Source organism: Bombina bombina, chromosome 6, assembly GCF_027579735.1.
Source record: "Bombina bombina isolate aBomBom1 chromosome 6, aBomBom1.pri, whole genome shotgun sequence".
NCBI lineage: Eukaryota > Metazoa > Chordata > Amphibia > Anura > Bombinatoridae > Bombina > Bombina bombina.
The window spans coordinates 387,819,806-387,845,951 of record NC_069504.1 but is presented as its reverse complement, the minus strand read 5'-3'; the positions used below and the strand labels follow the sequence as shown (position 1 = coordinate 387,845,951).

Here is a 26,146-nt window from a genome sequence, read left to right as displayed (position 1 = left end):
AACATTAAATAGTTTGTACATTTAGATTAACCTTGGAAGTGATGGTTTAAGGTTAAAGGGACAGTCAAGTAAAAAACTTTCATGATTTAAATAGGGAATGTAATTTTAAACAACTTTCCAATTTACTTTTAATACCAATTTTGCTTTGTTCTCTTGGTATTCTTAGTTGAAAGCTAAAGCTAGAAGGTTCATATGCTAATTTCTTAGACATTGAAGGCTGCCTCTAATCTGAAAGCATTTGACGGTTTTTCCACCACTAGAGGACGTTAGTTCATGTGTTTCATATAGATAACATTGAGCTCAGGCACGTGAAGCTCCTAGGAGCCAGCACTAATTGGCTAAAAATGCAAGTCTGTCAAAAGAACTGAAATAAGGGGGCAGTTTGCAGAGGCTTAGATACAAGGTAATCACAGAGGTAAAAAGTATATTATTATAACTGTGTTGGTTATGCAAAATTGGGGAATGGGTAATAAAGGGATTATCTATCTTTTTAAACAACACACATTCTGGTGTTTACTGTCCCTTTAATGCATTGTTTTCATATAGTCTGAGCGTAAACACCAGTATTATTTATACATGAACTGCCTGTGTCCTGCCAGACAATCACAAATATTTTCTGACAACTATAGTGTGTAACTAACAATAATAGTAACAGCGCCATTTGCTTTCTAAAATTGAAAATCAGAATAAAGTTTGTAATTGTTGCTTTTTATACAATTAACTAATCATATGCTGATGGAAATATGTAACAATCCATAAACTGTTGGCAGTGTATCTCATTCTAAAAACAACAGCAAGGCGGTTTCTTAGCTCCTTAAAAATCCCTTTAATTATAAGACATGCGGATCAAAATTCAACACAACATTTCGGTGACGTTCCCCTTAATCATGTGATATTCTCTACACATTCTCTGCCATAATTTATAGTTGTTTTTATACTGTATGTGAACTTGGCAGTAGCTCATGGTGGTCCCTGGCCACACTGAAGACAGTGTTGGTCTGATCAAGTTCCTTAGTGTATCTCATTCTCTCAGGAAAGAACATTATGTTCTGTTTCTTGTGCTCTACGTGTTATGCACAAGCACCTGACATTAGGTTGCAGTCGTCCTCTTTGCAGTCAATGGTTTCTAAAGCCTGGTTTACCTTACACCAGAAGACAGGTGCAGCATTGATGTCTTTGGGCCAGAGAAGGTATGTCTTCTTTTTGATAAACTTCCTCATCTTATGATAAGGTGAAAGTTTGTAACTGGGAATATCCTCAAGAAATAATAAAATCAGTACATCCGCATGCTCATCAAAAAGTCTGTAGCTAGCTACCTGCAATTCCTTAGAACACCACTCACTCTCTAAATAGTAGGTGCTAATGATGCAGACAGTTTTCCGACTGCTGTAGATGCTATCAATTACATTATCTAATATGGGCTTTCCTGGTTCAAAGTCTCTGTGATGGAGGCAAAGCTTCCATTTATATTTGTCCTCAAGGTTAGGTACAAGATGTTTGAAGACCCATTCCTCATCATGATTATTGAAAGAGATAAAGGCATCGTATTGATATTTAGGTTTTCTTTTTTGGTATTTTTTGTCATACAGAAAAGCGAGGAATATGTAATAAGCATAGACCACTTGCCATCTACAAAAATTAAATATTGTTAAAGAAATCATTAGTGTACTTATGAAAATTGTGGTAGATAGAAACATAATAAAGGAATAGTTTAGCCTGCAGGAGGAGATGTTGAAATCATGAAGATTTGTCCCTTTGGAGGATGGGGGATAAGCACATTTGTATTCAAAGAAATACAAAACCTGTGTGTTCACATCATTCAGTGCCCAGTCTATAAACCACTGGTTGTCACAGCTGCAGGTAAGCTTGTTATTTCGAAGATCCAGGAAACGAAGTGCAGGTAGTGCTCCCAGCTGCTTAGAGGTTAGCAAGTTTAATTGGTTCCCTGATGCACGGAGTAAAGTGAGATTGGGGTAATATGATATATTGAGAAAATCAAGAGAATCCAAATGCATTTGATTGACATGCAGTTCAGTTAAGTTAAGCAGAGGTTTTAACAACAGTGGATCCAGAATTTCGACAGGATTGTTGCTTATGTCTAATTCCTTTAACTGTGGAATGTATGAAAATGTTTTTGACTCAAAACTATTAAGAGCCAAATTGCCTGCATGTATCTTTTCTAACGACACCAAGCCTTCCAACAAGTTTACTGGAAAATTACGCATACCACTGGAACCTTGGCTATTAAGGGTGATCAATTTTAAAGAACTTAATTGATGAAAAGGGGCAATATTAAGTTTTTCTGAGGAATCATATTCAATGTAATTGCTAAAAAGTTGTAGTTCAACAAGTGATCTCAGTCCTTGAAAAGTTCCCTTTTGGAAGACATTACTTTTTATTTTGTTGCTTCCAAGTAGCAAGACTTTCAGATTTACAAGACCATTAAAGGCTCCTTCATCAATTGTTTCAATCTGATTATCAACTAGATTAAGATTTTCCAAGGACTCTAAATTCTTGAAAGTGTTTAAAGTTATTGAATCTAACTTGTTTTTTCTTATTTGTAGGTTTTTTAACTTTCTAAGACTATATGCAAATGAATTTGAAATATCCAATAGGTGATTTTCTCCCAGGTACAAATTTTGAAGACTCAAATTTCCAAGTGCTGATGTACTGAAGACTGATATTATGTTTCCACTCAAATCAAGATCCTTCAGGGTGTTGTATGACTTGGATTCATTCAAATGCACATCACTAAGGTGATTGTAGCTCAGGTTTAGCCTTTCCAAGGAGGCTAGATTAGACAAGTCATTTGGCATTACATTAAGCTCATTATTAGCAATAGACAATTGCTTTAGAGAGCTAAGGTGTTGAAAGGTTGATGCAGTAAACCTCTGAAACTTGTTGTGAGATAAATCCAAATATTGTAAAAAAGTGCAGTTTTGAAAGGTGTCTACCTTAAATTGTGTATAATTATTGCCTTGTAGATTAAGAATTTGAATCTTTGGGTGCCAATGACATATCTGTGGAATAAGAGGGTCAGAGTCTGTTAGATTTAGATAGCTTAGGTTAAGTTCTTCCAGACTGCTGCATGAGAGACTTTGTATAACATTTGATATAGCTGTATGATTTAGGAGGATCCCATTCATGTTTAACCTTTTAAGACCTTTTAAGAAACACGGCTCTTTAATGTTCCATGAAACAGTTTGTGGCAAAAATGATATGTCTAAAGAAGTAATGTTCTGTAAATTGCTAGTTATGAACCCGATAAAAAAAAATGGATTTCTAGAAACATCTATTGTTCGAAGAAAGCTAGACGCATTTACTATGTCCCCAGTAGAAAAAGTCTTTAAATTATTATTGCCTATATACAGCTCACTAAGTCTATTTATCTGAAAAAAATAATTAATAACTTTTGTTGTGTACAGTTTGTTGGATGATAGGCCAAGTATCTTCAGCTTTGGTAAGCTAGAGAATGCATTTGGCTCTATAGTTGCAATCAGGTTTGTATCTAGTAGCAGAGTGGTGATATTTTTCAGTCCTTTGAACATATCACTTGTTATGGATTTTAATTGGTTTATCCTAAGGTTCAGTAATTGCAGTGCTTCCAAGTTCTGAAAAGTTCCATTCTCAATAAAACTGATTTGATTGGCTGATGCATTCATTATCTGCATTTGTGTTACATTTCTGAAGTCAGCAATAGTTAGTCTTTTAATTCTATTGTGAGAAATGTCAAGATTGAAGGTACCCATAGGAAGCTGCTCAGGGACATGGGTTAATCTTTTGTTGTAGCATAGAACCTTCAGGTTATACTTTCCATGTACTTCGCAACCTTGCAATGCATAGCTTTCTCCTTTCTCAGCTGAATAAAGCAGAAATGTTATCAAAGCGGTAACTATAATTTTCAACTCCAGATCAATACAATGCATTTTGGTACCAATAAAAATAAATTCTTATCATGTAGGAAATAAATACTGTCCCATAATATTGTCCTGGTTCAAAGTGAAATGCAGGTTCTTTATGCTGTTTTAACATGTAATCCTTGTGATATGCCAGCAGAACACCAGGTGAAGCAAATACACGCCCTGGATAAAGAAACAAAAAGTACAAAGGTTAAATTACCATTCCCAGTCTCCCTGTGTTGTGTTATATACAATAGTGTGGGCTTAAGTCACTTTACAATGTGTACTGGAATAGAGTCCACAGGAAGTTTAGTCATAGAAATAATTCTCCATATAGTACTCTAAAGTGACATGTAGAATTTCATTCTAATTAAAATGTTTATATATCTATATGAAAATTGAAAAAATATGCAAAATAGAAACAGATGAGGTATAATAAATAAATAAACATAGCTCTGTAGTGCATATGCTCAGCAGAAAACAAAAAATCAAAAGTGTACTGAGGTGCCTTAATAAAATAAGTGCATTACATATAGATAGGATTTCTTCTTTTTTCTTATATGGTTTGCTAGAAAAGATCAGGTTGTTAACACCCTATATACAAATATTTATCTAGGATACAAGATATTTATTTTATATTTAACAAGTAAAAATTAGTTTGACATAACAAATGAAATAAAAATAATATACTAAAGAAAAAATAGCTCTAAAAAAAGAAATCTGTAATAAATATAATCTGAAGAATTGGTGACTTTACTAATCCTTTTATAAATTATTCAAATATATTAAACTCTTTTTTTGCATATGCTTTTCTCTATATATTTTTGAGTTTATCTTTTTCTAGCATGATATTGTTATTGAACTTGTATTAAAATCTGCATGTATATGCTATTTATAACTTAATAAGAGAAAGAACAACGAGGATACCCAGGAACTCAAGGCCAAAGTGGTTTATTCAAACGTACAGGTGTTGCACTTGAACAGTGTGCAAGGAAGGCAGGATCTGATGCGTTTCGCGCATGGTCACATACGCTTTATCAGAGATATTATGCATACGGCCGAGCTGGCCTGAGGATCAGAACTTGTCTACGAGCACTTAGCTCTGTTCCCTGCAGAGTGTTACCTGGATTCCCTAAGAAAGGGACGATCTACTCCTTGCATAGAGCTTACCTGCACCGCCATATTTGTACTACCTTCCTGTCGTCATCAGACGAGGAACAAGCACTTGGCAATTGGGCAAGTCATACCGTTACATTCAGCGGAGGTCACAGCGATATACCCGTGAGAGGACCCCGTCACCCTTTGACCCATCCTCCATGCACGTCTGACGTCATCAGGGGTGGACTCCGGCATGCAGACATTTGTCTAGTATTCAGGCTATTACCAGCGGACCATACACCTGCACGCAAGACACAGACTAACCGCACTCTGACTGCCCATCCTGAAACAAATAGGCACTCTGGTATACAGCACTATGCTAATATGGTAACACAGTATCAGCGGTGCTGAAACCTCATACCATACACTATAGAGACTGACTACTCAGCAGAGTCCGTATACACTTTCTCTCTTTTTGGTATTTGCGAACAAGCAGCATCCTTGTGCACATAGCACTCTTACTCTGCAGGGTTTTAAGTTTTAAGTTATAAGAGGGACTGATTATTTTCTTTGCTTTTCCCTATGCTATTTATAACATTAGGATCCTTTAGAGTTTGCAGCATAACAATTTCACTCTCAGTGTTTTTTTGCATTCCAATGTATTAGACTTGCCATTGCTAGTGTTAGTTAAGTCGCCCTAAATACTAATACTATCAAGAAATTCTGGGATTTTTTACATGGATATGTGGTAAAAACTATAAAAAAAAACAAGTTTTTCAAGGGAGTTTCAGTGCACCAACTTTGAAACATAATACTTGCAGTTTAATATTGCACATGGCTTCTAGTGTATTTTACATTGATGATGACTTAAAGGGACATAATACTCATATGCCAAATCACTTGAAACTGATGCAGTATAACTGTAAAAAGCTGACAGGAAAATATCACTTGAGCATCTCTATGTAAAAAAGGAAGATATTTTACCTCACAACTTTCATAGCTCAGCAGAGTAAGTTTTGTGTAAAAAGTTATACTCAGCTGCTGCCCAGCTACAGGTAAAAAATAAATTAAAAAATGAAGAAATGAACAGCAGCCAATCAGCATCAACAGTGCTGAGGTCATGAACTTTTTTACTGTGATCTCATGAGATTTGACTTAACTCTCATGAGATTTCATAGTAAACTTCCTTAAAATGAATAGGGAAATTAGATGAGTGTTCATGAAGCTCACTCCCTTAGCTGTCCTGGGACAGGCATACTGATTTGCTGCTTATAAGTCCTTTACAATGGGATGTGGCTACTGAGGAACTTTTTAGGTAAAATATCTTTCTTTTTTACATAGAGATGTTCAGGTGATATTTTCTAGTCAGCTTTTTATATCTATGCTGCATCACTTTCAAGTGTTTCAACATTTGGGTATCATGGCCCTTTAAGTGTTTGAATATAGTTTTTCGCTTACCAAACAATGGGTTAGTCTCAAAGACATTTGTTATGCAGGCCAAGGGGTCTTGTTGTTCAGACAAGATCATGTTTACAATGCATTGAGACTCACTTAACCTACCTTCCTACCATTACCAAATATAGGGCTAGAGTGGGTCACGATAAGCAATATCACAACCATGCTAACTAGAGCGCATATTACAAGTACATATGTGTATATATATATATGTGTATTTAAATAAATATATATGTGTATGTACGTGTGTATTTATGTGTTTATATGTGTACATATGTATATGTTGTGTGTAAAGTTAGAAATTTGGTAATCACTGCATCAAACATATATACAAAGCACTGTAATTCACACATCTTCACTATCTTTTTTGCCTCTCCCTGTCGGGTTTAAGGGGGGCAAGGTTCACTTGGGGTGAATGCCAGAGGATCGGAGGGGCGCCTTCCTTGAACCCCCCAGGCAGAGGCAAAGAAAATAGAATAGATGGGGGATAATGTCAGATTTACCTAGGATTACCTGGATTTCTGAAGGCTGGTGGCACATTAAGAAGTCACGGTCATTTTGGGAAGGTTGCTGTTAGAATGGCTGGCATCCAGATTTGCGCTAAAGAGAGGATGCTTAGTGCAATGGATAGGGCAATGGATAGTGCAAAGTGCACTATGGGAATCTCGGTGTCTGAAGATAGTGTGCCCTTCTGAACTAAGTTTAGAACACATGATCTGCAGGCTTCTTATATTAACATGGCTAATTGTTATGAAGGTAGCGCTATTTGTAACCTGGATTCTGGATTCTTATGTTCTGGTTTACACTCCAAAGAGTCGATTTACCAATGTCTGTCCAACATGATACGCTGTAGTGTATCATGTCTGACAGACATCGCTGAATACGCTGTCTGCATTTATCATTGCACAAGCAGTGTACCAGAACTGCTTGTGCAATGCTGCCCCCTGCAGCTTTGCCGCCAATCGGCCACTAGCAGGGGGTGTCAATCAGCCTCAGAGGCAGCGGACAAGTTATGGAGCAGCGGTCTTTAGTCCCCTGCTTTATAACTGCTGTTTACGGAGAGCCTAAAGGCTCGCACGGAAACAAAGGGAACAAGGGCCCTTGTTAAATGTGACATAATCACATATAAAGTTAGCTTTGCTCTATTGAAATCTAGCCTAGAGACTTATAGACATATATTTAATTGTTAGTTTGGCAATAGAAATGTGAGCACTAAACACCAACTATAGGTACACATGCTTAATAAATATATCAATTCTAGCTACTAAGGTGTTCCTATGTTGATAACAATGGTTATTTATAAACTGCTGTAATATCTTAAGAGAGCAAAAGACTGCTGCCAATGATTTAAGGTGCATATTTATCTGTATATGTATATGTAAATAACTATTTAGTTAGTAGGAGGACAGCTTCTAATTTCTGCAAATGCTCCTCATACAAATCCGAGATCAATGACATTGAATTTATCTACATCCCTATACATCACATTACTTAATTGTAATAGCGGATTTTAATATCCGATCGCCAAAGATATTGTGGTGGACACTTCCGCAATACACAAGCCATTACCACGGCAACCGCAGAGGATAAAAGACGGCACATGAGGCTGGGCGTGCCCTATGCCCTGACGAAGTCACGTACAGTGACGAAACGCGTCGGTGGGCATGCTCTAGAACTCTAGCGTGGTGAAAGAAAGAGTTACTGATAACTCAAGCCTGTTGGTTACTAACTTGGCCGCTATTATAGAGGATATGTTTGATAGCGATATAGCGTTATATGGGTATTAGCAGTACTTGACTTATGAGCAAATGGTGCCAATATTTTAGAGAACTTGTTCTATTAGTGACGATATGCACTCGGAACTCAAATGAATTTTCTCTAGGCTTAGGAGCACTATTATTTTGCTTTAATTTGCCTGTATAATATTTAGGCAATTTGAATTATAAACTGAAGACCATAGTAATAATCACAAGCGCTATATCACTGCAACTATCTAACTGTCTTATTATCTTTTGTGCACACAAGCATATGAGTGCGATTCCAACAGACACATTGATACTGTATGAATGTTGTGGTACTGATCGATAGGGAACAAGCTAGAAATCGGCTGACTGTGTTAAATCTCAGCAGTACGCAGGTAGGAGGACGCCTTTGAGCGCATAGCCTGTGTGTAAAGTGTTTGGCTCTAACTAGAATATTTCCCAGATCACCACTACCAGATTAACTCTACCACAACCACATTAGTAGCTACTAGAGAACCTTGCCCTTATTATTTTTTACCTTTTGGTTTTATTATGTTCTAGTTGGATCACTTATAATGACGAACACATAGAAACAATTGATGATTATCTGTTTCTTAATAGTGATCCAATTTAAGTGAATTGTCTGTCTTTGTATATATGTTAAATAAAGTGTTAAATTTTAACTGACTCTATTAAATCTACCCCCACGCCTTATCCTTATCTGTAGCGTGAATTGAGGACTGATTTACTGGCTTCTGACTACAGGAACATAACTTTTGACTCCTTCTGCTGAGACATTTCCTTCCTAGGGGTTACTCCGATTGAACTTTGGCCTGGCTTTTGACTATTTTTCTGGATTATGCCTGAGTGCTTCGTTCTGCTCATCTGGTAACAACCTAGGTCTGTTCCTGGCATCCGTATTATCATTGCATCTTGTGCAAGCTTGGTTTCAGTCACCCAACATGGTAAATCCTTTATTGCTTTATAAATAGTAGAATCGGCCTTAACCCTTTACCAACTAATGAGTAGTCACATATTAAAAACATGAAAAAGAGTTTAATTTCTAACTGTAAATTGTCATGAGAGATATAATAAACTTGAAAAAATGTTTGTTTTAAGCAAGAAAACAAAAAAACAAAAGTAATCTAATGTACTAGCAAAATAAATTACTTTTGCTTTACTTTGTACACTTGTCAGATTTTTAAAACTCATGCCTATTTTTATATTTATTCTTTATAGTCCATAATTATTGAAGGGATATAAAACAGCCTGTTTAATTATAGTAATAAAAAAAACACTAAGCAGTGGGTTATACTTAATAGGAATCATTATAATATGTATTATTCATTAGATTTGTGCAGCCAAGAAAATTTCATTTGGACGAAATTTTCATAACGAATATTTGGGGAAATTCGTTTGGTGGCACTATTCAATATTCTTTTTGTTTAAATCTAAACGAATACTGAATTTTAGTTAAACATTTACATTTGTTTTCAATAAAACTAATGTAAATGTGCAAAGCTACAGGTGAAAAGTTCACCTGTAGCAGTTTATACTTATCTTTTGTGCAGTGGATAGCGCACTAACCTGAACCTCTTCTTGCCAGAGCCCCGGACTCGCAAACATCAGGCTTGGCTCACAGGACTGCATTAGCTTTAATTTAGGTCCTGGGAGCCGACTGCGGTAAGGGCACTGGCAAGAAGAGGTTTACCACACTCTCCAGAATGCAAAAGGTAAGTATTAAGCCTTAAAATAAAAAAAATAAAGGAAGCGAATGAATACTGATGATTTTTGTCAGTATTTTTTTGGTTTTCTTTAATTTTTTTTGGGTGCACTCATTCAGATATTCGTTTCGTCAAAACAAAAAGAATATCCTATTTTCTTTATGAAGGTGTATTCCTAATGAAATTAATGCACATCTCTATTATTCATAATTTAAAAAGGATTTTACCTTATATTTATGTTTTTAACTTCATTTGTGCAGGGTCCATTACTTCCAGAAGGGGCTGGGGTCTCAGGAAGGCAAATTAATAGTTTTTCCTTTGATGTGGTTGCTAGGAGACATCTGCTCAAGCTTCAGTCAGTTTATTGCCCATGCTCATTAGAGGACTTTTACTGAAAAATAATATGACATTAGAACCTACGTTAACTAATGTCACTCATATCTCTGATGGCAGTGGCTACACTGAGAATTTCTTAAATGCACATTTTGCAAGAAAACAAGTAGTTTGATGTTTCTAACGCAATCTGATTCTATTTATGTTTACTTTGATTTAACACATGTTCTTACTGAAGAATCACTGTTTCATATTGTTTTAACTATGGATAGTCTAATCAGCTACAATGAAAAGGATGAGGAAACAAAGGAAAGAAAAATAAAAGTGCAAACTTATTAGTATATTGTAGGCATATTCATTTTAGCATCTTCCCTTTCATTGTTTTGAAATAGCAAGCATTTTTTAATTTGAGTAACAATTAAAAGAAATGATCTTTACCAGAAAGCACATACTTCCTCTTGCTTCGTTATGCAATGCCACCACACTTAAGTCACTACTATGAAATCTCCCTGGTTTTCTGAAAACAATATGGATGTCAAATGACAGACTATGATTCATCAGAGCATGACATTTGTGCATTACTAGCCATAGCTAACTATTAGTGCATTTACTATCGGCTAGATTACGAGTTTTGCGTTAGGCTTAAAAAGCAGCGTTGGCCGGTCCAAATGCTGCTTTTAACGCCCGCTGGTATTACGAATCTTGCAGGTACAGGCTCACCGCTCACTTTTTTGGCCAGACTTGGAAATACCGCAAATCCACTTACGTAAATTGCGTATCCTCTTTTATCAATGGGACTTGCATAGCGCCGGTATTAAGAGTCTGCCAAAAAGTGAGCGGTAAACCCTCTCCTGTCAAGACTGGTACCGCATTTTAAAGTCAGTAGTTAAGAGTTTTACACTACAAAGCCGTAGCATAAAACTCTTAACTAAAGTGCTAAAAAGTACAGTAACACCCATAAACTACCTATTAACCCCTAAACCGAGGCCCTACCACATTCGCAAACACTAAAAAATTTTTTTTAACCCCTAATCTGCCGAACTGGACATTGCCGCCACTATAATAAATATATTAACCCCTAAACCACCGCATTCCTGCCTCGCAAACATTAGTTAAATATTATTAACCCCTAATCTGCCGTACCTAACATCACCGACACCTACCTACATTTATTAACCCCTAATCTGCCGCCCCCAACGTCGCCGCCACTATACTAAAGTTATTAACCCCTAAATCTAAGTCTAACCCTAACCCCCCTAACTTAAATATATTTTAAATAAATCTAAATAAAATTACTTTAATTAACTAAAGTATTCCTATTTAAAACTAAATACTTTTAAAATAAACCCTAAGCTAGCTACAATATAACTAATAGTTACATTGTACCTAGCTTAGGGTTTATTTTTATTTTACAGGCAAGTTTGTATTTATTTTAACTAGGTAGAATAGTTATTAAATAGTTATTAACTATTTAATAAACTACCTAGCTAAAATATATACAAAAGTACCTGTAAAATAAAACCTAACCTAAGTTAAACTAACACCTAACACTACACTATAATTAAATTAATTCCCTAAACTAAATACAATTAAATAAAATTAGCTAAAGTACAAAAAAAACACACACTAAATTACAGAAAATAATAAACAAATTACAAGATTTTTAAATTTATCTGAAGCAGCAGTCTTAAGAACGCTGCTCCTTAACTGGTCTGCTGCCACCGTGGCTGCGGACATAAATCCGTCCGATCCTATATGATCGGGTTGATTGACACCCCCTGCTAGCGGGCGATTGGCCGTGAATCTGCAGGGGGCGGCATTTCACAAGCATTTCACTAGAACTTATTGTGCAATGTTAAATGCCGACAGCGTATCATGTCGGACAGACATTGATAAATCGGCCCCTTAGTGTCAAATTTTTGCAATAGTTGCATTACTCATTATTATGTTATTTAACTTTTAAACTTTAAAGTAAAAATTGCAAAAATGTAAACTTCCTGTTAATTCAAAGCATATTATATAGCAACATCACTGAATTGTTAATGTTCATCACTTTTGTCACAGGGTGCGAGAATACATGAGCTTCAAGATTGGTGTGCCCAGTAAGATAATGCAGAACTTTACCAGGGGACAATTTCTCTGGAAAGAGACTCCAAATATGGCTTAGATTACAAGTGGTGCACTAAATTGCTTTTTCGCTGTGCTCAAAGTAAAAACGTATCACTGCCCAGTTAATGTGCATATTGCACATTGAAAGTAAAAAGTTTGTGACACTGCGTTAGACCATGCGTTAGACCATAAATTCCAACACAGGCACACCTCATTCTACTTAAAAGACATGAAAACCCATTTTTTTTTAATGATTTAGAAAGAGAAGGCGATTTTTAACAACTTTCCAATTTACTTCTATTATCTAGTTTGCTTCATTTGCTTCATTCAGAGGGCAAAACCTAACTGGTATTGTATAATTTTATTCACAGTGAGAATATCATAAAAAACATTGCCACTCCAACATTTTTTATGATATCCTCACTGTGAATAAAATTATACAACACCAGTAAGGTTTTCCCCTCTGTCTCTCCAGACAGATTTTATCAACTCGATGTACAGTCCAGCGCAAAGATTGGCAGTCTGGCATAGGTCTGTATATCTTCCTTAGTCCCTGTCACTGGTTGTCTGTTTATGATATCCACATATATGCCACATATCTGTGTATCACCTACCTCCTTTGACATTCATATAAGTTCAATGTGAAACAGCTACTTAAAACTAATTAGAATATCCTAGTTGCTGTAACTAACAAATATTATATAAATATATCATTATTTTTTTCCGGTACATTCAAATAACTGCAGTTAAAGTAATAAATATGACTATTGTACAGAACTATCTGATGTGTAACCTCTCACTCTTTAAGAAAAATGAAATTCTTTATGTTTAAGGTATGCTAAGCTGTGGTCTCGTTAACCAGTAATATACTTACCCATGAAATTTGGGAATAAGAATATAGATGCCGATATCATTTTGTGTCCCCCTAGTTTAAGTCTAAACTTTTAATTCTTATTTTTATTTACCCAATTTTCTTTAGTATGATCATAGTAGTTTGTGTTAAACACTCCTAATGGAGTCCAATTGTTACTTTGTACACATAAACACAAGTATCACGTAATTTGTTAACTACATTGCCATGGTGTCTAGGGGTGTGAGTATCATGTGACACGCCACACCGGAAGTGATCTCCGGCTGTGGCGCTCACTCGTACAGGGGTTGCCTTTGTTTGTGAAGTTTTAAGTATAAATAGCACTGTATTTATTGTGTTTGTTGTCTGAAGAAGGGGTTAATCACCCCGAAACATCACAAGATTAAAAACGTTTGTTCCAAAATCCAGAGAGCCTCCCACTTATTTTCCATATTGTGGAACTGCATATTTTCTTGGCTGGACACCCTGGTCTGTGATTTTACATGAAGTAAGAATTTTCTTTCCTCAAGGTTTGCTTTATATATATATATATATATATATATATATATATATATATATATATATATATATATATATATATACCTGTATATATATATATATATATATATATATATACACAGTATATATATATATATATATATACACACATGCATATATATATAGAATTAATAAATATTTAAAAATACATAGAACGTATTATGCTATGTGCAGAGCATTAGAATGTGAACTATTTACAGTAAATATGCAGTATAACACTTAAAAATGAATATTGCATTCATATGCTTTTACATGTTTTCATCTACTTGACTTCCAAATGCTCTAATTTATATGTGTACATATGTATTTATGTATATATATATATATATATATATATATATATATATACACTTATAAATACATAAATACATATGTACACACACACACACACACACATATATATATATATATATATATATATATATATATATATATATATATATATATATATAGACATGTATATTTATGTATCTCTATGTTAAAGCCATTTGGAGCCTTTTTTTTAACACCTGAGACTTTATAACTTTTTTGTGCAATATTTTTCTTATTACCTTTTATTAGTTAGTGTTATTATTAGTTTAACTGTATTTTTGATGTGTTTTGTGACACTTTTTTGTTTTGCGAAACACTTAACTAGAGCTCTGAAGTTCTGCTATCCCCCGACCATTAAATTCAATTGCACTCAAATGATTGCATTTAGTTTCAACTTGTAATTTTAGCGCTACATCCAACACTTGCAAACAGCCGCGATAAACCCAAAATCGCTCATGCGTAACTGTTAGCGCGCCACTCATAATCTGGCCCTTAATGAGGAGAAGTATAAAAACCACTGATGTAGTACTGCAACAGGAGCAGCTGGATGGCAAAAACAGTGCTAGTAGTATCTCAAAAATAATTGGAATAAAAAAGAACTATTGACCATGCCAAAAGAGTAAGGAAAAGGGTTCAACTCTGACTTTACTGGCCAAGGAATACAATGAGCGTCAGTTTGCTTCCATCCTTAAAATTTCAAAGGTTTTGGTTCATAAGAACAAGGACAAGCAGCAGACATTGGGAACAACAAAGCAACAGACCGGGAGAGGGCGAAAACAACTCTCCACTGTCCACAATGACTGACAAAGTTCCGATGTAAACAAATAAGTAAAAATTTAAATCACGCGGTCGTTCATGCGATCTCATGATTTCAATGATGGGATCGAGTCTTGGGGAGTGCCTATGACACTAGGCATGCCCTTCAGCCCGCAATCCAAGTTAGGAAACTGTTATGGCTTCAGTATAGCCAAATGACTAGGATGTTCCATGCCGTCCTAACGGCGCTAATGCCCAGTGTAGTTAGGACGGCATGGAATGTCCTAATAGCAGGAAGGGGTTAAAGAGAAATTAAAGCTGCATTTGAAGCATTGCCCTTCACATACCATTAGAAGCATTTTCATAATATACTGTATTCTGCAAAAAATGACACTAACAGGCCCATTTATCAAAGGGCTTGCGGACCTGATCTGACACTGCGGATCAGGTCCGCAAGACCTCGCTAAATACGGAGAGCAATACGCTCTCCGCATTTAACATTGCACCAGCAGCTCACAAGAGCTGCTGGTGCAACGCCGCCCCCTGCTGACTCGCGGACAATCGGCCGCCAGCAGGGAGCTGTCAATCAACCCGATCGTATTCGATCGGGTTGATGTCCGGCGATTCCTGTCCGCCTGTTCAGAGCAGGCGGACAGGGTTATGGAGCAGCGGTCTTTAGACCGCTGCTTCATAAGTTGTGTTTCTGGCGAGTCTGAAGACTCGCCAGAAACACGGCCCTTCAAGCTCCGTACGGAGCTTGATAAATGGGTCTGCCTGATTGTTACTGCTAACATGATTAGTTGAAACAAGCATGTGGCCCAACGTCAATAAGATGTTAAGCTGTGTGCTCATGCAATCTTTTTTTTTCACTTGCTTTGGATACCACAGTGATACATTTCAATGTAAGCTTGTTTGAAAATACTGATATTATATCTCCCTGTAAGCATAAGAACAGTAGACTGCTGAATATGAATTTCCAGTTAATTTAAAACTATAAAAAATCATAAAGATGCTGTATTCAGCAAATTGGTTGCCCTACAATTACATTAAACTTGAAAAGTGCAAAAGGGAAATGCCTAATGTGTTATAGCATTTATTTTTATACTATTGCTTGCATATAACTGTGTTTAACCCCTGTTTAAAGTTGGCTTCAGAGCAGAAATTCACTACCGGGGCTTAGGTGAACACATCTGGTGCGCCAATGACCAAAGGCATAAGTGCATATCCACCAATCACTGACTAGCTCCCAGTAGTGCATTGATGGTCATTAATCTGCCTAGCTATACCTTTCAACAAAGGTAACAATGAGAATTAAGTTAATTTGGTAACAGAAGCAAATTTAAAACTTTAATTAATGTCTTCTGAATGCAAAGATGATCATAAAATGCTAGATAATGGCATAGCGAGCTACAGACTCGTTGAACCTCCAGTAAGGATGCTTCTGCAGCTGCATCTCTTCCAGGTTTGTCAAACACTCAGCTAGATTACAAGTTTGTGCGTTTGTCTTTTAACTATGAAAATGTAATATTCTCAGCATTAAAACAGCCCTGCAGCCATTACAAGTCTTGTCGGTATAGGTGTACCGCAAGCCTTTTAGCCTGTAACGCAACGTCAGTCCCCCACTCATAAAAACAACGTTTTTTAATGGGATTCCCATAGCGCTGGCATTACGAGTTTTGCGGTGAGGCTAAAAAGCGAGCGTTACACTCTAAAACGACAAGATCCGTAACACCATCTAAAGTCAGTAGTTATGAGTTTTACGCTACAAAGCTGTAACATAAAACTCATAACTAATGTGTTAAAAAGTACACTAACACCCATAAACTACCTATTAACCCCTAAACCAAGGCCCTCCCGCATCGCAAATACTATAATAAATGTATTAACCCCTAATCTGCCGCTCCCGATATCGCAGCCACTCTAAAAAATATTAACCCCTTTTCCGCTGCTCCCTGACATCGTCATCACTATAATAAACTTATTAACCCCTAAACCGCCATCCTTCTACATCGCAAACACTATTTAAATATTATTAACCCCCTAATCTGCCATCCGCCCACATCGCCCCCACTATACTAAAGTTATTAAGCCCTACACTGCCACCACTATAATAAACCTATTAACCCCTAAACCGAAAGTGCCCACAATTAAATATATTAAACTAAACTATTAACCCCTAAACCGAAAGCCCCCACATCGCAATAAACTAAATTAAACTAGTAACCCCTAAATCTAACCATAACCCTAACGTAACCCTAACACCCCCTAACGTTATATTAAAATTACAATTTCCCGGGGGGCGGAGCTAACAGCCGAGCAGTTCAGACGTCTTCTTATGGAGCTCCTCAAACATACAGATTAAATGAGCCAATTTCAATACAAAAAGGAGATTTTTTGCACCTAGGGCTATATATCTACAGTGATGAGACAACTTTTTACTGATGGAAGTTCTGTTTTCCGAGTACATGGCGGTACCTGAGTAGTAGACGGACAGAAAGTATCTGCGGCCCTGTGCAGCGCTACATAACCAAGCTTGTTATACTAATTCTGTCACGGTACTCACTGGGGATCACCATCCTAAGCTTGGAGATACAACCCGGAATATGGTACGATGTTGTGCAGTGACACACAGGCAAGCAGATTCTAGTCTCCGGCTTAAGAATTCGCCTTCAGGGGCGCAACTACGGACAAATAATCTAAAGTGAGTTTCCCAACAGTGTCGGTTCAGGTACGCCCTCACAATACACAGCCTCTACAGGATCACAGAACGGGTCCCCTATACCCTCCAGCTAGCAATAACCGCTCCTGTAGCGATTCACCATTATCCACATCTCCATACCTACAGGGAGCACTATAAGCTTAGCTTATCTCACAGACATAGCTTCCGCAATACAGCTTAGCTTTGATATAATAGCACATGGCAGTCGCCATCTTGCTTACAGTCTGAAAACAGTAGGAAGGAATCATTCATAGAGGTTAAAGATCTCGGATACTTAAAAGTCACACTCTATACCGTGGCTTGTGAAACAAATAAAGCAGTTTATAAGTATCCTCTACCCCAGCATACTTTACTTTGCTTGTAGGTTTCTACATCAATGTAAGTTTCTAAATACATACAGGAGATATAGTACCTACAGTCCGAAAATCCTCCAACCTTGGGATCAGTCTGATCCTTAGTCAGCTGAGAAAATGGACTCCCTAATCAAAGAAGCGCTGGCTGCGCTAGAACACCGCATGGACACTCAGTTTCGCTCTCTGCTCCAATGCCTGAGCTGTTCTGACACACCAGAGAGTGACCCAGACGGCGCACCTCTCATTTTGGCCCTTATTTCAGAGGAGAACAGTATAGCCGATGAGCATCACAGAGACCTACTCACACCATCTGAATACTCTCATGAGGTGGATCCTCGGCCCTCCGCTTTGCTCAGTCCAGTGAGGTTCCCGGGAGCTTTCCCTGACATTGACACTGCTCACTCTCGCCCTACTCCGGAGCGGCCGGTCGGAGTGGGGATAGAGGATAACAGGGTTGTATCTCAAATTACCAGAGACATTTTCACTCTCAATCACGGTGGGGCTGAGGATCTAATGATCAGCTGGAGTCACATCAGAATACCACGATCTTCATTTTCTGATCCCTCCATTGCAGTATATCCCCTATGCCAGGCCCATAACATCTCTACCCCCTGTCTCTGGGTACCTGCACTGTTAATTCCAAACGCCTTCAGCCTCCCAGCAAATGCTCCCCGCAGACTACCACCTACGGGAGTTAGACACCGTCTGGAAACTAAGGAGCAAACGCTACAACCTGCACCCCACCTAATTGGAAGTAAGGGTCTGAGGAGAGGGGTAGGATGAAGTTCTGCTGACACTTGGTAAAGCTCCGTATTCCTGCAGTATTAATCCTTGACAGCCCTAACTTAACACAAATTCAATAGCTCTCACCCTAAGACATTTCCTGATTTGACTTTTTTGTTGCCGGTCCGGGTCTATGGAGTACGGAACTCAGTGTTATTTTACCTTTACTGCAAACTCTGAAAAACCCATCTAATTTGTAACTTTTATTTAGTGGAGTGGATAGGCCTGTGTGACATCTGTACAGTTGATTACTATTTACATAGAAAACTTGCCACTTACCCTCCTACTAATTCCCTATATTATGTTGCTGATGCTTATGTCTAGCTACCTAAATATATGTGACAGGAGTGCTTCTTCATATATCCTTTGTATAACATTTCTTTAAGTGTGTAGTAATTGGCTGTTTGTGTTTTATGCTAGATACCTATATATAGCTGTTTGTGTTTTTGAGTTAAAAGATATATCATATGTAACCCCCCTATAGCAAGATCTGCACACTTAATGTACCATAGGGGGATATCTCCTGGGCTCTCTATACCTCGTTAGTTTTTCATGTATTGCAGTATGGGTACTACTGGTTCCCCTTACATGAGAGAGAATACATTCATACCTCACAAATACTAGATGTTTAGCGGATTTAGCACTGACAGACTAGACCACAGTACTACTATAACTTATCCTGTAGCAACAACATAATTATCACCCTATATTCCCATAACACCCTTTTTATCACACTGTGGGTACTATTCCTACTCCTCAGGAATAAACTTTAAAAACATACCACAGACTCATCTGTCCTTTCGTTATTGACACTATTTGTGCTATTTGATTTATGATAGTCAGTTGGAATTTTTTTTTTTAACCCCTTACCAAGATGATAAACAGGCATATTTGACTAGACTACATGCGCACACAGTGTAAGCTTGTTTGCTTATATCTATGCATTAGCTACATTAATTTGTGCTATAATTTAAACGTATCCCTCTATTTAAGTATTACTCAGTCTGTAAGCTGCAAACCATCCCCTGGCTTGTATACTAATTGCATATGTTCTGTGACATAACTCACATATTTAGCACTTATCCACAAGCCCAAAAATCTGGATATGATAGCAATTGATCTTATCACTGATTGCCTACTGGACTCAGGTTCAGTGATTTTCTTTTTACCTACACATAGCCCTCCTTTTTGATACCCCCCTATGTTACATTGAATTGCGTAAGAATCTGAGCTTCTGAATACGCAACCTTGTTATAAGACCCTCATAAGTTTTCTATCGCTTCTAGTTCTTTAAGGATAACCATGCTCTCTCTATATTTATTCTAGCCCGCCCCCCCTAAATCCCCCCTCCCCCAAACTAAAAGTGGCTCTGGCCCACTGATATCCCCCCCCCCCCTTTAAGCCATACTACTACCTATATATACTTATAAGCTCCTTCGCTGTATACTTGAATCCATGGGTTCTCTCTGTTCAGAGATGTCTAACTTTCTATAATCCTAAACTATCCTACACAATATTTGCCTCATCATTAGGATTCCTGAATAAGTGTACTCATTTTATCATGTCCCTTGATATATAAGGTAGTTGTTGGTTTATGAAAAAAGAGGTCATTCTTACCCCCGCTCAGGTTAGTTGCTATAGCTATCATCACCTTTTTGTCAATATTTCACAAAAATACTTGAATTGCATCATTCTCGTTTCTCTATTAAGTTTTAATACTGTTTTGCATCTTGTATTTAACCTGTGCGGTTGGAACACTGTATGTTATCTTTTACTTTTACCTCAATAAAAAAATATCTTTAAAAAAAAAAAAAAAAAAAAAAAAAAAATTACAATTTCCCTAACTTAAATTAAAATTTACCTGTCAAGTTAAAAAAACTAAGTTTAAACTAACAATTACACAAATATAATTATTAAACTAACTACAAATTAAATTAAACTAAACTACACATTAAAAAAATCCTAACACTACTATAAAAATTACAAAGTATCTAATTACAAAAAAAAATACTGAATTACGAAAAATAACAAACACTAAAGTACGAAAAATAACAAACGAAATTATCAAAAATAAAATCTAATCTAATAGCCCTATCAAAATAAAAAAGCCCACCCAAAATAAAAAAAACCTAGCCTACAATAAACTACAAATGGCCCTTAAAAAGGCTCTTTGTAGGGTATTGCCCTAAGTTAAACAGCTTACAAAGACCCCCCCAAAAGTAAAACTCACCACCCAACCATCCCCCCAAAATAAAAAACCTAAATCTAAAAAAACCTAAGCTACCCATTATCCTGAAAAGGGCATTTGTATGGGCATTGCCCTTAAAAAGGCATTTCGCTCTTTTACATGCCAAAATCCTAATCTAAAAAAAAAAACACCCAAAAAACCCTTAAAAAACCTAAAACTAACCCCAAGACGATCCACTTACAGTTTTTGAAGTCCTGCTTGAACGATCTTCATCCAGATGGCGAGAACTCTTTATCCACACGGCCACTTCAATCTTCATCCAGCCAGCATCTTCTATCTTGATCCCGGCGGTGCGGAGCGGGTCCATCCTGAAAACATCTGGTGCGAAGCATCCTCTTCATACGGTCGCCGCCGTACACTCAATCTTCAATGCAAGGTACACGATCCAAGATGGCGTCCCTTGCATTCCTATTGGCTGAAAAATTTGAATCAGCTAATAGGAATTAGAGCTGCTAAAATCCTATTGGCCGTTCAAATCAGCCAATAGGATTTAAGCAGCTCTAATTCTACTGGAAGATGAATCAGCCAATAGAATGAGAGTTGCTTAAATACAGTTTGGGGGGTGGGGGTTTGTATACTGTTACGGGGTGTTTTTTTGTAGCAAAAGAGCTGTTTAACTTAGGGCAATGCCCTACAAAAGGCCCTATTAAGGGCCCCCGAAAAGACTCTTTTAAGGTCCCTTGGTAGTTTGGGGGGTGGGGGTTTGTCTATTGTTCGGGGGTGTTTTTTGTAGCAAAAGAGCTGTTTAACTTAGGGCAATGCCCTACAAAAGGCACTTTTAAGGCCCCCCCAAAAGGCCCTTTTAAGGGCCCTTGGTAGTTTGGGGGGGGTGGGGGTTTGTATACTGTTAGAGGGTGTTTGTTGTTTTTTGTAGCAAAAGAGCTGTTTAACTTAGGGCAATGCAATACTATTAGTTATATTGTAGCTAACGTACGGCTAGATTTAGAGTTTGGCGGCCAAAGGGGTGCGTTAGCTACGCATGCTTTTTTTCCCCTGCACCTTTTAAATACCGCTGGTATTTAGAGTTCACAGAATGGCTGGGTTTTCAGTGCGTTAGGCTCCAAAAAGGGAGCGTAGAGCATAATTTAACGCCACTGCAACTCTAGATACCAGCGGTGCTTACGGACGCGGCCAGCTTAAAAAACGTGCTCATGCACGATTCCCCCATAGAAAACAATGGGGCCATTTGAGCTGAAAAAAAAACCTAACACCTGCAAAAAAGCCGCGTTCAGCTGCTAACGCAGCCCCATTGTTTTCTATGGGGAAACACTTCCTACGTCTGCACCTAACACCCTAACATGAACCCTGAGTCTAAACACCCCTAACCTTACACTTATTAACCCCTAATCTGCCGCCCCCGCTATCGCTGACACCTGCATATTTTTTTAACCCCTAATCTACCGCTCCGTAAACCGCCGCTACCTACATTATCCCTGTGTACCCCTAATCTGCTGCCCCTAACACCGCCGACCCCTATATTATATTTATTAACCCCTAATCTGCCCCCCACAACGTCGCCTCCACCTGCCTACACTTATTAACCCCTAATCTGCCGAGCGGACTGCACCGCTACTATAATAAAGTTATTAACCCCTAATCCGCCTCACTCCCGCCTCAATAACCCTATAATAAATAGTATTAACCCCTAATCTGCCCTCCCTAACATCGCCGACACCTAACTTCAATTATTAACCCCTTATCTGCCGACCGAATCTCGCCGCTACTGTAATAAATGGATTAACCCCTAAAGCTAAGTCTAACCCTAACACTAACACCCCCCTAAGTTAAATATAATTTTTATCTAACGAAATAAATTAACTCTTATTAAATAAATTATTCCTATTTAAAGCTAAATACTTACCTGTAAAATAAACCCTAATATAGCTACAATATAAATATTTTAGGATTAATATTTATTTTACAGGCAACTTTGTATTTATTTTAACCAGGTACAATAGCTATTAAATAGTTAATAACTATTTAATAGCTAAAATAGTTAAAATAATTACAAAATTACCTGTAAAATAAATCCTAACCTAAGTTACAATTAAACCTAACACTACACTATCAATAAATTAATTAAATACAATACCTTCAATTATCTACAATTAAACCTAACACTACACTATCAATAAATTAATTAAATAAAATACCTACAAATAAATACAATTAAATAAACTAACTAAAGTACAAAAAATAAAAAAGAACTAAGTTACAAAAAATAAAAAAATATTTACAAACATTAGAAAAATATTACAACAATTTTAAACTAATTACACCTACTCTAAGCCCCCTAATAAAATAACAAAGACCCCCAAAATAAAAAAATGCCCTACCCTATTCTAAAATAAAAAAGTTCAAAGCTCTTTTACCTTACCAGCCCTGAAAAGGGCCCTTTGCGGGGCATGCCCCAAAGAATTCAGCTCTTTTGCCTGTAAAAAAAAAACATACAATACCCCCCCCAACATTACAACCCACCACCCACATACCCCTAATCTAACCCAAACCCCCTTAAATAAACCTAACACTAAGCCCCTGAAGATCTCCCTACCTTGTCTTCACCTCACCGGGTCCTGATCTGTCCAGAAGAGGGTCCGAAGTCTTGATCCAAGCCCAAGCGGGGGGCTGAAGAGTGACGTCCATCCTCGGGCTGAAGTCTGGATCCCAGCGGCGGCTGAAGAACTCCATCATCGGGCTGAAGTCGGAAGTCCATCATCGGGATGAAGTCTTCTATCAAGCCGCATCTTCATTCTTCTTTCTTCCGGAGCGGAGTGGAGCCATCTTCTTCCAAGCCGACGCGGAACATCCTCTTCAACCGACGCCTACTAGCCGAATGACGGTTCCTTTAAATGACGTCATCCAAGATGGCGTCCCTCGAATTCCGATTGGCTGATAGGATTCTATCAGCCAATCGGAATTAAGGTAGGAATATTCTGATTGGCTGATGGAATCAGCCAATCAGATTCAAGTTCAATCCGATTGGCTGATTGGATCAGCCAATCAGATTGAGCTCGCATTCTATTGGCTGATCGGAACAGCCAATAGAATGCAAGCTCAATCTGATTGGCTGATCCAATCAGCCAATCGGATTGAACTTGAATCTGATTGGCTGATTCCATCAGCCAATCAGAATATTCCTACCTTAATTCTGATTGGCTGATAGAATCCTATCAGCCAATCGGAATTCGAGGGACGCCATCTTGGATGACGTCATTTAAAGGAACCGTCATTCGGCTAGTAGGCGTCGGTTGAAGTGGATGTTCCGCGTCAGCTTGGAAGAAGATGGCTTCGCTCCACTCCGGAAGAAAGAAGATTGAAGGTGCGGCTTGATAGAAGACTTCATCCCGATGATGGACTTCCGACTTCAGCCCGATGATGGAGTTCTTCAGCCGCCGCTTGGATCAAGACTTCGGACCCTCTTCTGGATCGATCGCTGAACCCGGTAAGGTGAAGACAAGGTAGGGAGATCTTCAGGGGCTTAGTGTTAGGTTTATTTAAGGGGGGGTTTGGGTTAGATTAGGGGTATGTGGGTGGTGGGTTGTAATGTTGGGGGGGGGGTATTGTATGTTTTTTTTTACAGGCAAAAGAGCTGAATTCTTTGGGGCATGCCCCGCAAAGGGCCCTGTTCAGGGCTGGTAAGGTAAAAGAGCTTTGAACTTTTTTAATTTAGAATAGGGTAGGGCATTTTTTTATTTTGCGGGGCTTTGTTATTTTATTAGGGGGCTTAGAGTAGATGTAATTAGTTTAAAATTGTTGTAATATTTTTCTAATGTTTGTAAATATTTATTTATTTTTTGTAACTTAGTTCTTTTTTATTTTTTTTACTTTAGTTAGTTTATTTAATTGTAGTTATTTGTAGGTATTTTATTTAATTAATTTATTGATAGTGTAGTGTTAGGTTTAATTGTAGATAATTGTAGGTATTTTATTTAATTAATTTATTGATAGTGTAGTGTTAGGTTTAATTGTAGATAATTGTAGGTATTTTATTTAATTTATTTATTGCTAGTGTAGTGTTAGGTTTAATTGTAACTTAGGTTAGGATTTATTTTACAGGTAATTTTGTAATTATTTTAACTAGGTAACTATTAAATAGTTATTAACTATTTAATAGCTATTGTACCTGGTTAAAATAAATACAAAGTTGCCTGTAAAATAAATATTAATCCTAAAATAGCTACAATATAATTATAATTTATATTGTAGCTATATTAGGGTTTATTTTACAGGTAAGTATTTAGCTTTAAATAGGAATAATTTATTTAATAAGAGTTAATTTATTTCGTTAGAATAAAATTATATTTAACTTAGGGGGGTGTTAGGGTTAGGGTTAGAATTAGCTTTAGGGGTTAAAAAATGTATTAGAGTAGCGGTGAGCTCCGATCGGCAGATTAGGGGTTAATACTTGAAGTTAGGTGTCGGCGATGTTAGGGAGGGCAGATTAGGGGTTAATACTATTTATTATAGGGTTATTGAGGCGGGAGTGAGGCGAATTAGGGGTTAATAACTTTATTATAGTAGCGGTGCGGTCCGCTCGGCAGATTAGGGGTTAATAAGTGTAGGCAGGTGGAGGCGACGGTGAGGGGGGCAGATTAGGGGTTAATAAATATAATATAGGGGTCGGCGGTGTTAGGGGCAGCAGATTAGGGGTTCATAGGGATAACGTAGGTGGCAGCGGCGTGCGGTTGGCAGATTAGGGGTTAAAGTTTTTTAATAGAGTGGCGGCGATGTGGGGGGACCTCGGTTTAGAGGTACATAGGTAGTTTATGGGTGTTAGTGTACTTTAGAGCACAGTAGTTAAGAGCTTTATAAACCGGCGTTAGCCCAGAAAGCTCTTAACTACTGACTTTTTTCTGCGGCTGGAGTTTTGTCGTTAGATTTCTAACGCTCACTTCAGCCACGACTCTAAATACCGGCGTTAGAAAGATCCTATTGAAAAGATAGGATACGCAATTGACGTAAGGGGATCTGCAGTATGGAAAAGTCGCGGCTGGAAAGTGAGTGTTAGACCCTTTAATGACTGGCTCCAAATACCAGAGGGCAGTAAAAACCAGCGTTAGGAGCCTCTAACGCTGGTTTTGACGGCTACCGCCCAACTCTAAATCTAGGCCTTAGACTTTATTTCACAGGCAAGTTTGTATTTAATTTTAAATAGGTATTATTTAGTTAATAATTGTAAATTTAAATTAGATCTATTTTAATTATGT

The 26,146-nt window shown here is 37.5% G+C and overlaps 1 protein-coding gene across 1 annotated transcript in view; it reads right to left on the bottom strand.

Moving 5' to 3' along the window:
* Window positions 1–802: 802 nt before the first annotated feature.
* Window positions 803–26,146, bottom strand: part of LOC128662996 (toll-like receptor 13) — a 50,523-nt gene continuing 25,179 nt past the window's right edge. The window contains exons 2-3 of the mRNA XM_053717099.1: window positions 10,146–10,309; window positions 803–4,082 (exon numbers count right to left, since the gene is read on the bottom strand). Of these exons, the coding sequence (XP_053573074.1) occupies window positions 1,071–3,926 (2,856 nt within the window). The 5' untranslated portion in view covers window positions 3,927–4,082; window positions 10,146–10,309 and the 3' untranslated portion in view covers window positions 803–1,070. The remainder of the gene's footprint in view (window positions 4,083–10,145; window positions 10,310–26,146) is intronic.